At 39.2% G+C, this 14,232-nt stretch overlaps 1 protein-coding gene across 1 annotated transcript in view; it reads right to left on the reverse strand.

Moving 5' to 3' along the window:
• The window catches only part of FGD4 (FYVE, RhoGEF and PH domain containing 4), a 232,883-nt gene that overhangs the window by 71,935 nt on the left and 146,716 nt on the right, over nucleotides 1-14,232 (reverse strand). Inside the window, exon 2 of the mRNA XM_052640307.1 lies at nucleotides 726-878. Within this exon, the coding sequence (XP_052496267.1) occupies nucleotides 726-878 (153 nt within the window). The remainder of the gene's footprint in view (nucleotides 1-725; nucleotides 879-14,232) is intronic.

The raw sequence follows: 14,232 nt of genomic DNA on the forward strand, positions 1-14,232 counted from the left end.
CAAACTACATGTTAAGCCAGTGTAGCATAGTTTTGTGTTATACTTCAAGACCTTGTTCTCAATCATCAAATCAAAATTACAATTTTGTGCTTCTTAAAGTTAATTACCATTTACTGGAAGTTTACTTGTAAAATGAAATGGTTACTGAGCAAAGCATTTAAAAATTTTCATCACTAAAAATTTTCCCCTTATTGGATGCTCAATTCTTGGATGAAGGGACTCAATTTTTGTGGATGACTTTTTACCAAGAAGCCTGAAAAGCCCCACTTTCTTAATATTGTAAAATCACACTCTAGCTAAGTATCTTAAAGCATTGTTTTAGAATGATCTATTTCACAGACCCTCTCACATTTATAAAGTCATGACAACTTCGACAGTACTTCTAAGTACATATTAATTTGTTACATATTTACTATGCAAATGGTAAGTTAGGCTCTGCAGTATGTCAAGCATAGTGCATGAAGAGATCACATTTCCATTAAGGGGACATATAAACAATTTATGAAAAGAGTCATAACAGGGAAATATAGAAGTATTTTCAGAGTAGAAACTCTGCCTGACTTTTCTCCTGAAAAAACAAATGCACCCAATTCCTCAATTTATAGCTTAAAACTCTTTTTGAGTGATCATCATTCCTTTGTGTCACTTTCTTCAATGAACAAAGCACCCAACTTGATAAAAAAAAAAGAAAGAAAAAAAAAAAAACAACAACCCCAACAGCATACCTTCTGGCTTTGGACTTGCAGCTAAGTGTTTTGCTGGCGTTTTCCCATTTATTCCCTGAGCCTCTTCATCAGATGCATTCTGATCAATCAGTGTGGTTGTGCTGCTTTTCAAGCAAGGTGGAACTATAGTGATCTTTGGACAGATACTGCTGCCTGGGAGAGTTCAAAAAGAAAAGACAGGTAAATAATGATGTGGAGCATAACCATGTCTTGTGATTTAATTTCTTCTGACCCCAAATAAAAACAGTCACAGTTACAAGACTAAGCACTGAAATACTTTTCCCATGTGTGCTGGCCTTGACAGAGTTTTCCTGAGAAAGATCTCTTTCCATGTGCTTGAGAAACCTTGTAACATATGCTGACAAGAGATTGCTGACTTCCACTACTACTACAACACACACACACACACACACACACACACACACACACACACACACTCACACTCACGCTTTCTCTCTCCTATCCCTTTCCTTTCAGGGACACAGACAGGACAGAATGTAGCTGCTCTGATGCAGGTGAAGGAGAGGACCAAAGGGCCTAGCACGAATCTGCTAGAGTTCCTTTCCAAGATCCATTCAGTTGCCAGTCATCAAGTGGCTCAAAAGAACAAAGCAGGAAAGCACGAACATGACAGTTGACTTGAAGACTCTAGAAGAATGGCTTGATTACAAATGAAGAAATACACACACCATGTCCCTCTTTTTACTAACTTACTCAGACTCCAAATCAATGTTATCAATGCCCATGTTTTCAAAAAATGATGAGATTATGTAGGTAAGACTCATATTTAGTTACAACTCAAAATCTTTAAAACACTGCAATGCTTTAAAATACTGAAATACACCATGAGACACAGAGAATAGATAAATTCTCAGTTCAATTCCTGATAAATACTGAATTTCAGAGACTTTTAAAGAAATCATATGACAGTAGTTATATACACATATTAAGTTTTCCCCCCTTCTAGCTGGCACAGTGGTATTAACAACAGACTGAACCTGTTTAGGAGAAAATAAAAGTTATGTATGCCATTTAAGAAGCTATAATCTAAGAAAGTTTATTTTCATAGAATCCAAATACTAAAATGAGATCTATTAAAGACAAAAGGCCTTAATTATTACTCAAAACAAGAAAAACTAATAAAACCCAACAACTTTCTACTGACTAAAAAAATTCCCTTTTCCTTCAACTGATTATTGGGTTGCTACTGCTAAGTCACTTCAATCGTGTCCGACTCTGTGTGACCCCATAGACGGCAGCCCAATAGGCTCCCCCATCCCTGGGATTCTCCAGGCAAGAACACTGGAGTGGGTTGCCATTTCCTTCTCCAATGCATGAAAATGAAAAGTGAAAGTGAAGTCGCTCAGTCATGTCTGACTCTTAGCGACCCCATGGACTGCAGCCCACCAGGCTCCTCTATCCATGGGATTCTCCAGGCAAGAGTACTGGAGTGGGGTGCCATTGCCTTCTCCAGACTAAAAACTATAATACTGCTTTATTTTCTGGGTACACCTTAAAATGTATCTAGGTAAAACAAGTTTTAGATTTAATAGTTGCAAGTATTGTCTGAGAAGTTATTAGAGACCAAATGCTAAAACACATTAGTTTCATCAGGCACCCTTCTGCTAAAATGGACTGCCATCTAAATAAAGCATTGTCTAGCCAAACATAACAAAGGCCATGAATGCAAGGTTTAAGGAACATTATGTGACAGCATATTGGTAAAATAAGCAAAGAAATAAAAGCTAAGTCTTCAAATGTATGACCTTATCTACCTTCTTAGAAAAACCAATTTAGTAGTCAAAGTATATCTGGAAAATCCCGCAGTGTACCATCCAGCCACTTAGTCTTTTAGGGGCATTAGAATTTTTGTTCCACAAATATCCCAAGATTGGCTTAGTATCTGAAAGATTACCTGCTGGGGTCTAGTGAAGGATGGCCTTGGAGCAGAAACTGAAAATCCACAGCCCAACTACAAAACAGAGGCAGAAACTGCAACCTAACTGTAAAATGAGACACTGTGAAAGCAAGAATACAGCTTTAGAGATGATTTATGGCAACAAAACAGTAAAAGGGGGCCAGCTGGAGGGGGTAAATGAGAAAACAAATTAAATTGAATCTTAAAAAAAATAGACACCACTGCTACATATTAAAAGATGAAGCAACTTTAATAACTAACCTATTTAGAAACAAAAAATGTCTTGAATAAATAATTTTTAACTGAAAACTAGGCACTTAATTTCTGGATAGCAAACTTGTATGATCTGATGGGCTTAGTTAGTTAGTTCAGTTGCTCAGTCATGTCTGACTCTTTGCAACCCCATGAATCGCAGCACGCCAGGCCTCCCTGTCCATCACCAACTCCCGGACTTCACTCAGACTTACGTCCATCGAGTCAGTGATGCCATCCAGCCATCTCATCCTCGGTCATCCCCTTCTCCTCCTGCCCCCAATCCCTCCTAGCATCAGAGTCTCTTCCAGTGAGTCAACTCTTCACATGAGGTGGCCAAAGTACTGGAGTTTCAGCTTCAGCATCATTCCCTCCAAAGAAATCCCATGCTGATCTCCTTCAGAATGGACTGGTTGGATCTCCCTGCAGTCCAAGGGACTCTCAAGAGTCTTCTCCAACACCACAGTTCAAAAGCATCAATTCTTCGGTGCTCAGCTTTCTGTATTATCCAACTCTCACATCCATACATGACTACTGGAAAAACCATAGCCTTGACTAGATGGACCTTTGTTGGCCATGTCTCTGCTTTTCAACATGCTATCTAGCTTGGTCATAACTTTTCTTCCAAGGAGTAAGTGTCTTTTAATTTCATGGGTTCAGTCACCATCTGCAGTGATTTTGGAGTCCCCCAAAATAAAGTCTGACACTGTTTCCACTGTTTCCCCATCTATTTCCCATGAAGTGATGGGACCAGATGCCATGATCTTCCTATATGCAGGTCAGGAAGCAACAGTTAGAACTGGACATGAAACAACAGACTGGTTCCAAATAGGAAAAGGAGTACGTCAAGGCTGTATATTGTCACCCTGCTTATTTAACTTATATGCAGAGTACATCATGAGAAACGCTGGGCTGGAAGAAGCACAGGCTGGAATCAAGATTGCCGGGAGAAATATCAATAACCTCAGATATGCAGATGACACCACCCTTATGGCAGAAAGTGAAGAGGAACTAAAAAGCCTCTTGATGAAAGTGAAAGCGGAGAGTTAAAAAGTTGGCTTAAAGCTCAACATTCAGAAAACGAAGATCATGATCTGATGGGTTTACAAGATCCCATTTATTCAATCTCAGATGAATATGATGAAATGCCTGCAGTAAGAGATCAACTACACATCTATTTTCTTTTAAATCCATTCAAGTCATGATTACAAATCTTTTGCCAGTGATAGTAAATCCATAGCCAGAAACTTCATTATAGATCCTTATTTAAAGCCCATCTCAGACTTCAACCATTATCACAAGGTATGAAAATAGAGTGAAAGATGCAGAAAACACATACTTAAAAGGTGTGTGTGTTTTTTTTTTTAAAGCAAAGACAAACATGCAACAGAGACCATACAAAGTTCAAAATCTTTACTATTATTTATTATCTGGTCCTTTACAGGAAAAGTTTGTTAACCATGGTCTAGGTCAAACACATCATGGTAAAGGAAGTTTGACTAAAATTAAGCAGCACCATATCATTAAACACTTCATCTTCTAACATCTTGGATATTAGCAACACAGGGGAATATTTTTTTTTGCTTGTTTATGACTGACTCAGACTACTCACATTTGGAGACAGTCCTTATTTGGGTACCAGTTGCATAACAGGGACTTGAAACCAAAATTGTAACCAGATGGTCTACCCATCCAAGAGCTTTTATTACTAACAATAGAGGCTTTCAGATTCCAATTAACCAAGAACCAGGAGGGGTGATTAAACAAGTATCTTGGGCACAGATACAACATTATCTTAGCATGGGGAGTGGGGTCCTAACCATTTTGCATTCCTCTGTCTCATGCTTGCTGGGTCACATATCCTGCAAGATATGTAACTGCAAGGTATCATCAGATATCCTCAGTTAATCCAACCTCATCCGTGACTGCATAAACCTCCCAGTTCTAACTGGGAAGGTTCCCACTGAGGCTTAATTTTCATTTATTGTCTTCTGCATGATACTTGTGAGTGGTAGATAATCTCTCTGACTGGTTAGGGTGACTTTGTCTCTTATTCGCAAAACTTTGTGCTGGGTTGTTATATTTTGTCAACTTACTGTTGAATGGATCTTCCACAAATTAAGGTTAGATTTACTTCAAAGCAAAGTCCACTCACTTCCTGATTCTTCAGGCATAATCTCTTGTCATTGGATCCATGACCTCAGATCACTCTTTTGGGCCTTATAGCCTTGTCTATACTGCCTCACACAACCAAAACATCTCTTCCAACTGTGCCAATTCTCTAGCCTAGAAGATCTTCATGGACTGACCACCTCTCAGGACAAGAGGATCTCTTAACTTACAAGCACAGAATAATTTTCTAAGGAAGACACTCTTTCTAGGATTTTATTGCCCAGAAGGAAAGAGATAGTTAAAAAAAAAAAAAAAAAAAAACAGAAACAAAAAACCCTTTATTTTGAAATAAACTTAGATTTACAGAAGAGTTGCACTCAGGCTCTTAGGTTAGCATCTTATATAACTATGGTATGTTAAAAAACTAAGAATTTAATATTGGTACAATACTAAACCACAGATTTCATTCAGATTTCACCATTTTTCCACTAACAGTCTTTTTCTGTCACAGCATCCAAACCAAGATATCATGTTGCATTTAGTTCTCCAATCTGTGAGAGTTACTCGGTCTTTGCTTGTCTTTCATTTCCTTGGCACTTTTGAAGAGTGCTGGTAGGTATTTTGAAGAGTGGCCCTCAAATTCTTTTCTCATGATTAGACTGGGTTTACAGGTTTGGGGAAAGAACATTCTACAGGTGATTTACCCATCTCACTACATTACATCACTGCATGATATTAACATTATTAGCACATGCAGGGCTAAATTTGGTCACTGAGTAAGGTAGTTCAAGGTAGGAGATAGATGGGTTCCAGGCTGGACATTTACAATCAATCAACCTCCTCTTTGCCTTTCCTGAGATAAGAGATAGGCGGGCTGCAGTTGAGGAATTTACAACCATCTCCCCATTTGCTCTTGGAAATGGAAGTAACAACAGAAACTGGGTAAATAGCTAGTTTTGTCTCTTTGTTAACACCTTAAGGCAATAATCATGGCAAGGACAGAGAGAGGCAAAGATCCTTCTGAGTAAAAGATAAGAGAGACACTATACATGTTCAGAAAGGCTCCTTAAAGTCAAAAGTTGAAGGATGATTTCAGGCCATAATGAGTCTTGCTTCTCGCAGAAACCTTAACTTCAAGATCCATTTTGACTGCGTGCGCACCCCAGGGCAGGGTCCCAGGTAGGTCAGGTGTGGAAAAAGAAATCAGATAACTGGTCTGAAGGAAGACCAGTTAGTCTTAAGACAGAGCAGGAAGAACTGCCTTTATATAAATGACTTAACACCACTCTTTACAGTATTCCTCCTCACTAGGAGGGGATGCCCACACCCTTTTTCTCCAGTAGGGAATCTCTGCCTTGCTTCTATCTCAACTAAACAGTTTCTCTATGTGCTCTCCAACTTTTTGTTCTGCTATGTCTTTAATAATAAACTTTGTATCTGGTATTCAGAGTTTCTGCCACTGTGATAAACACATTTTTCACTGGGGACAAAGATTCAGGGAAAATTAGCTTCCAGCCCTTGCTGATTTGGTGGCTAGCATTCCAAGTTTTCATCCAGGGTACCTAGGTTCAATTCCTGGACAGGAAATTAAGATTTGACTTCATGTCACCAAATGCTGCTACCTCACTGAGATCAGTATCTGCCAAGTTTATCCCCAGGAAAATATTCTATCTGTTATAAGACATTTTTCAACAGTCTCTCCTATCATCCCTTCAAGACTCTCCATTTGTCTCACAGATTCTGGATATGGGTCATATCGCCCATGTGCTGTTTAAAATGCCTAGACTAAGACATCAATTGCACTTAAAAAAAAAAAAAACAGTCATAAAGGTTATAAAACTCATGGCTAAGGGTAACAAATCTATAGCAAGTAAATTTATTTCAGAAAACTACTTTAGTTTCCCAAGCTTGAAGAACTCAATAACAAAATCCATACCCACGCCCACCCTACCTTGCCAAATAATTAATAAATCACAAAAGAGAAGAATTTTCTTCTTCTTGGAGAAGAAAATATATGGACAATTTTAAGAAATTCCCTTGGACCTAGAAAATCGAAACCTAGGAATCCAATCTACAGAAAAAATCTTGTGTGTGTAAAAGCATATGTACATGGATAATCAATGCAACATTATGCAACATACATAGTTGTGAAAAACAAAAATAAGACTGGGGAAATCTTCAAGGTATTATTAAATAAAAGACCAAAAAAACTAGAAAAGTATGTATGATATAATCCAATTTAAAAAATAAGATATATACAAACGTATAAATGTACTGAAAGGAATGGAAGGTAACATGACAAAGGGACAGGGGTAGGGTGAGAGAACAAACGAGAACTTCTATGTTTTGCTGTCCATAGAGCAATATCATTAAAATCATTTATAACAAAAATATACTTCTATAAAAAAGAAAATCTATGAACGTTGCCAAGTAAATGTACTACAAAATATTTTTAAAAGAATACCCTTTATATGTCATAGCTCAGTTGGAAAAGAATCCTCCTGCAATGCAGGAGGCTCCAGTTCGATTCCTGATTCAGGAAGATCCACTGGAGAAGGGATAGGCTACCCACTCCAGTATTCTTGGGCTTTCCTTGTGGCTCAGCTGGTAAAGAATCTGCCTGCAATGTGGGAGACCTGGGTTTGATCCGTGGGTTGGGAAGATCCCCTGGAGAAGGGAAAGGCTACCCACTCCAGTATTCTGGCCGGGAGAATTCCATGGACTGTATAGTCCATGGGGTCACAAAGAGTCGGACACGAATGAGCGATTTTCACTTCACTTCACTTGTAAGTGCACACCTATGTTCATAGCAGCATTATTCGTAATAGCTAAGCTGTGGAGGCAAACCAAGTATCTGCTGACAGATGAATACATAAATAAAATGTGGAATATATATACAATTGAATATTATTCAGCATGAAAATGAAGGAAATTCCGATACATGCTACAGATTGGGTGGCCTTGAAGCCATTATGTTAAGTAAAATATGTCAGCTGAAAAACACAAATACCTTATGATTCCATTTATATGAGTTACATAGAGTAGTCAAAACTGGGGATATGAAATGAATCGCCAGTCCAGGTTCGATGCATGATACTGGATGCTTGGGGCTGGTGCACTGAGTTGACCCAGAGGGATGGTACGGGAAGGGAGGAGGGAGGAGGGTTCAGGATGGGGAACACGTGTACACCTGTGGTGGATTCATGTTGATGTATGGCAAAACCAATACAATATTGTAAAGTAATTCACCTCCAATTAAAATAAGTAAATTTATATTAAAAAAAAGAAATTAGAGTAGTGGTGCCAGGGACTAGAGGGATGGAAGAACGAAGTTACTATTTTACAAAAGTTAAGTTTTATAAAATCAAAAAGAGTTCTATGGATGGATGGTTGTCACAGCACTACGACAATGGAATGTACTTAATGCCAGTGAGGTTCCTGGGGACTCTGTGGTAAAGAATCCACCTGCCAGTGCAGGAGCCCGGGGTTCAATCCCTGGGTGGGGAAGATCTCCTGGAGAAAGAATGGCAACCCACTCCAATATTCTTGCCTGGGAAATCCCATGGACAGAGGATCCTGGCAGGCTACAGTCCCAGGGGTCATGAAAGAGCTATACAAGACTTAGAGAATTATAACAATGCCAATAAACTATACACTTAAAATAGGTAAGATGTTTAACTTTTTATTATGCATGTAAACAAAAAAGTAACTAAAAAGCATATTTCTTGCTTAATAAAAAATAAAGAAATATTAATGCATTCAACTGCCTACTTAGCATCTCCACTAGTATGTCTAAGAAGTAATTAACATCTGACACACTCAAATCAGACTGTTATCTCTCAATTCTCACTCAAAATAAACTGCCTTTACCATCTTCTCCATCTCAGTAAATGGCAACTTCATCTGTGCTTAGGACTAGAGCTTGGAAGTATTCTAAAGTCCTCTTCTTTTCTCTTGCACTCTATATCATAGTGAAAGTTGCTCAGATGTGTCCGACTCTTTGCGACCCCATGGACTATACAGTCCATGGAATTCTCCAGGCCAGAATACTAGAGTGAGTAGCCTTTCCCTTCTCCAGGGGATCTTCCCAACCCACGGATCAAACCCAGGTCTCCTGCATTGCAGTCGGATTCTTTACCAGCTTAGCCACAAGGGAAACCCAAGAATACTGGAGTGGGTAGCCTATCCCTTCTCCAGCAGATCTTCCCGACCCAGGAATCAAACCAAGGTCTCCTACACTGCAGGAGGATTCCTTAGCAACTGAGCTATCAGAGAAGCCCAAAAGGGGATGTAACCACCAGGAAATTCTGTTGACTCTATCATCTACCGTTACCACCTGCACAGCTACTATCCTGGTCTAAATTACCACAATCACTGACTGGATTACAACAAGACCCTCCATCTGGTCTCCCTGCACCCACCCTTGTTCTCAGTGTGTGTCCTTAGTCGCTCAGTTGTGTCTGACTCTTTGTGACTCCATGGACTATAGCCTGCCTGGCTCCTCTGTCCACTGCATTTTTCAGGCAAGAATACTGGAGTGGGTTGCCATTTCCTCCTCCACGGCATCTCCCCAACCTAGGGATCAAACCTGTGTCTCCTGGAGCTCTTGCATTGGAGGCAGATTCTTTACCACTGAGCCAATGGGAAAAGTACTATACTCGGTATATGTTTTCAAAAATGCCACAGTCCCTTTTAAAACCCAACTCAGATCACGTCACTCCTGTGCTTAATATTCTTCAACAGCTCCACATTTCACTCATAGTTTAATAACTGAACTGTTAATTGCAGCTGACAGGCTTTACATGATCTGGTCTTTAGTCCCCTTAGCAATGACCTCATTGCCTAGTATTACCCCCTTGCTCACTACACTCTAGTCATACTGGTACCCTGCTATTCCTCCAACAGGAAAAGCATGCTTTACAGGAATTGGTTTAGCTGTTTTTTGCTGCAATGCTCTTCCCCCAGATAACTGCTTTCTCTTCACATCTTGGCTCAAATTGCATCTTGCAACATGGGCTACCCTGACCACTCTTATCTAGTATAACTGCTACTCAAAGTTATAGCAGTTATACTTAATTGTTATAATAGATAGTTATCAGTTCAGTTTAGTTGCTCAGTATGTCCAACTCTTTGCGACCCCATGGACTGCAGCATGACAGGCTTCCCTGTCCATCACCAACTCCCAGAGCTTGCTCAAACTCATACCCATTGAGTCGGTGATGTATCCAACCATCTTATCCTCTGTCGACCCCTTCTCCTCCTGCCTTCAATCATTCCCAGCATCTTTTTTCCAGAGTCAGTTTTTCGCATAAAGTAGCCAAAGTATCGGAGTTTCAGCTTCAGCATCAGTCCTTCCAAAGAATATTCAGGACTGATTCCTTTAAAATGGACTGGTTGGATCTCCGGGCAGGCCAAGGGACTCTCAAGAGTCTTCTCCAACACCACAGTTCAAAAGCATCAATTCTTCGGTGCTCAGCTTTCCTTATACTCCAGCTCTCACATCTGTACATGACTGCTGGAAAAACCACAGCTTTGATTAGATGGACCTTTGTTGGAAAGTAATGTTTATGCTTTTTAATATGCTGTCTAGGTTGGTCATAACTTTTCTTCTAAGGAGCAAGCATCTTTTAATTTCATGGCTGCAGTCAACATCTGAAGTGATTTTTGAGCCCCCAAAATAAAATCTGTCACTGTTTCTACTGTTTCCCCATCTATCTGCCATGAAGTAATGGGACCGGATGCCATTATCTTAGTTTTCTTAATGCTGAGTTTTAAGCCAACTTTTTCACTCTCCTCTTTCACTTTCTCTTTAGTTCTTCCTCACTTTCTGCATAAGGGTGGTATCATCTGCATATCTGAGGTTACTGATATTTCTCCCAGCAATCTTGATTCCAGTTTGTGCTTCATCCAGGCCAGCATTTTGCATGATATTCTCTGCATTTAAGTTTAATAAGCAGGGTGACAATATACAGCCTTGACGTACTCCCTTACCTACTTGGAACCAGTCTGTTGTTCCATGTCCAGTTCTAACTGTTGCTTCTTGACCTGCATACAGATTTCTCAGGAGGCAGGTAAGGTGGTCTGGTATTCCCATCTCTTGAAGAATTTTCTGGGGTTTGTTGTGATCTACGCAGTCAAAGGCTTTGCTTTAGTCAATAAAGCAGAAGCAGATGTTTTTCTGGAATTCTCTTGCATTTTCTATGATCTAAAGTATGTTAACAATTTGATCTCTGGTTCCTCTGTGTTTTCTAAATCCAACTTGAACATCTGGAAGTTCTCCATTCAGGTACTGTTGAAGCCTGGTTTGGAGAATTTTGAGCATTACTTTGCTAGTGTGTCAGAGGAGTGAAATTGTATAGTAGTTTGAACATTCTTTGGCATTGCCTTTCTTTGGGATTGGAATGAAAAATGACCTTTCCCAGTCCTGTGGCCACTGCTGAGTTTTCAAGTTTTGCTGGCATATTGAGTGCAGCACTTTCACAGCATCATCTCACTGTTTTCCTCTATCTCTCTGCTATGATCACTGAGGAAGGCTTTCTTATCTCTCCGTGCTATTCTTTGGAAATCTGTGTTCAAATAGGTACATCTTTCCTTTTCTCCTCTTCTTTTCTCAGCTATTTGTAAGGCCTCTCAGACAATCATTTTGCCTTGTTGCATTTCTTTTTCTTGGGGATGGTCTTGCTCACTGCCTCCTGAACAATGTCAGAAACCTCCATCCATAGCTCTGCATGCACTCTGTCTATCAGATCTAATCCCTTGAATCTGCTTGTCATTTCCACTGTATAATTGTAAGGGATTTGATTTAGGTGATACCTGAATGGTCTCATGGTTTTCCCTACTTTCTTCAACTTAAGTCTGAATTTGGCAATAAGGAGCTCATGATCTGAGCCACAGTCAGCTCCAGGTCTTGTTTTTGCTGACTGCATAGAGCTTCTCCATCTTTGGCTGCAAAGAATATAATCCAATCTGATTTCAGTATTGACCATCTGGTGATGTCCATGTGCAGAGTCTTCTCTTGTGTTGTTGGAAGAGGGTGTTAGCTATGATCAGTGCGTTCTCTTGACAAAACTCTGTTAGCCTTTGCTCTGCTTCATTTTGTGCTCCAAGGCCAAATTTGCCTGTTACACCAGTATCTCTTGACTTCCTACTTTTGCATTCCAGTCTCCTATAATGAAAAGGACATCTTTTTTCGGTTTAGTTCTAGAACGTCTTATACGTCCTCATAGAACTGCTCAACTTCAGCTTCTTTGGCATTAGTGGTTGGGGCAATGACTTGAATTACTGTGATATTGAATGGTTTGCCATTCAATATATAGTTATAGTTAACTGGTATAATGTATATATATTATATATAGTGAGATGCTATATATATATAATATATATACAGTTAACTCTATAAGATATTGTTATAGTTAACTGTTGTAACTGCTTTACACATTGTACCCCCTCCCATAGTACTTATCACCTTCTAACAAACTGCAGTATTTATTTTGTTAATTGTCTCTCTGCCCTGGTTAGAATGTAAGACCTGGGAACATCTCATGAACATCACCTGCCAAATTAAGTAGATCCTCAGTAACTAATTGTTGAAGGAATAAATTCTAGACTCTTTAGGCAAGTTTCTCTTCATCTGCTTACATTTTCATTTTCTATTTCATGAGAAGTGTTTTCTAAATTTCAACAATAAGGAAAGATGGAGCTGCTTGAGAACTCAATCTACACAAAATTTCAAACATTTCCATTCTGAGGTAAAATTTAAACATTCCAAGTTATTTATATACAAATTCTAAATATCTGAATATCTAAATATCTATATAGATAAATATCTATATATACAAATATCTATCTAAATAGAGTGGAACTGTACCCAATTCATCTTTCTGAATCCAGGAGATTTCTAAACATCCGGAATTGTGGAACTATCTAGATGCTTGTCTTGATTTTTTAAAAAAAAATGTAGCAGCCAAAAGTCCCAGCAATGGACTGAAATATTTTCTGTAATTTTATTTACATTTAATAGACCAACTAAAATGCACTACAGCTGCCAGTGTTTCAGACTCAGCATCTGATACTACCTAAAATTATAGAATAGTATAGAGTTAAACTGTTAGGAAAAGTAGATTGCTTCAGATCTTTGAAGTTCAAAAGTAATATGAACTTAAAATAAGCCTTGAAGGTAGGTAACTGTAGATATTCCTTATTTTTAAAGGTTCCATTGTGTGGGGAAGTTAACAAGATGGCACCAGTCAAGCTCTCTCAACCCATGCTCTCAAGCCCCTCTCACCCCATGTTCTGTAAGCAATGACTGCACGGTTGTGTATGGCTGAGATCACGGACAGCACTGCATGCGTGTCATGAGGTACTTGCTTGGCGACGGGCTACTTCTTGCGGTACGCCTGTAAGAACTACACCCTGGAAGCCCTGGCTGCTGCAGCATCAGTCTACACTGGAGTGACATCATGGTTACGTCATATGAGGTTACGTTATGGCTATTTATGGTTATGTTATGGCTGCTGCTACAGATGTAGCTGCATCAGCCAGAAGAGAGGCTGTGTTATGGTTGCCATGCCAGCCAGGAGAGAATACTCATGTCTGTAGTTCCTACGGCTCCTCAAGTCTCCTTCCAGCCTCTTACCTCGAGCCTTGCCTACCCTGGATTCAGCAAACAGTGTGGACAGTGTGAACAGCAAGACATCTGGTGTAACGAATAGGATCAGCAATATACACTGCTTTATGCTGCAAATAAAATATGTATAAAGGTAACTAACTGTTACTACTGTATCTAAGGCAAATCCAACAATATATGTAATGAGATAAAATAAATGCAGCCTCTGAAAACACAAAAATAATTTGTTTTCAAACTAGTAACAATTTTCCTGAAACATGTTTCATAATTTTATTAAAATTTTTGCTACTCAAAAGTAATGGAAACGTTAATAAAATTTCTAAAGACTGCTATAGTGACTAATCCTTTCAAAGTTAAAATTTTATTAGATGAACTGAAACACAAATCACTAAGACTGAGTTCCAGTTTTGATGGAAGTTTTGAGCTTATAGATGAGGCCCACAATCATGGTACCTGTTATGTATATGTACATATGCTGCGGCTACTGTCCAGTCGCTCAGTCATATCCAACTCTGCAATTCCATAGATTGTAGCCTGCCAGGCTTCTCTAGCCATGGCACTTCCCAGGCAAGAATACTGGAGTGGCTTGCCATTTCCTT

This window comes from Budorcas taxicolor, chromosome 5 (assembly GCF_023091745.1).
Source record: "Budorcas taxicolor isolate Tak-1 chromosome 5, Takin1.1, whole genome shotgun sequence".
In the NCBI taxonomy this organism is placed as follows: Eukaryota; Metazoa; Chordata; class Mammalia; order Artiodactyla; family Bovidae; genus Budorcas; species Budorcas taxicolor.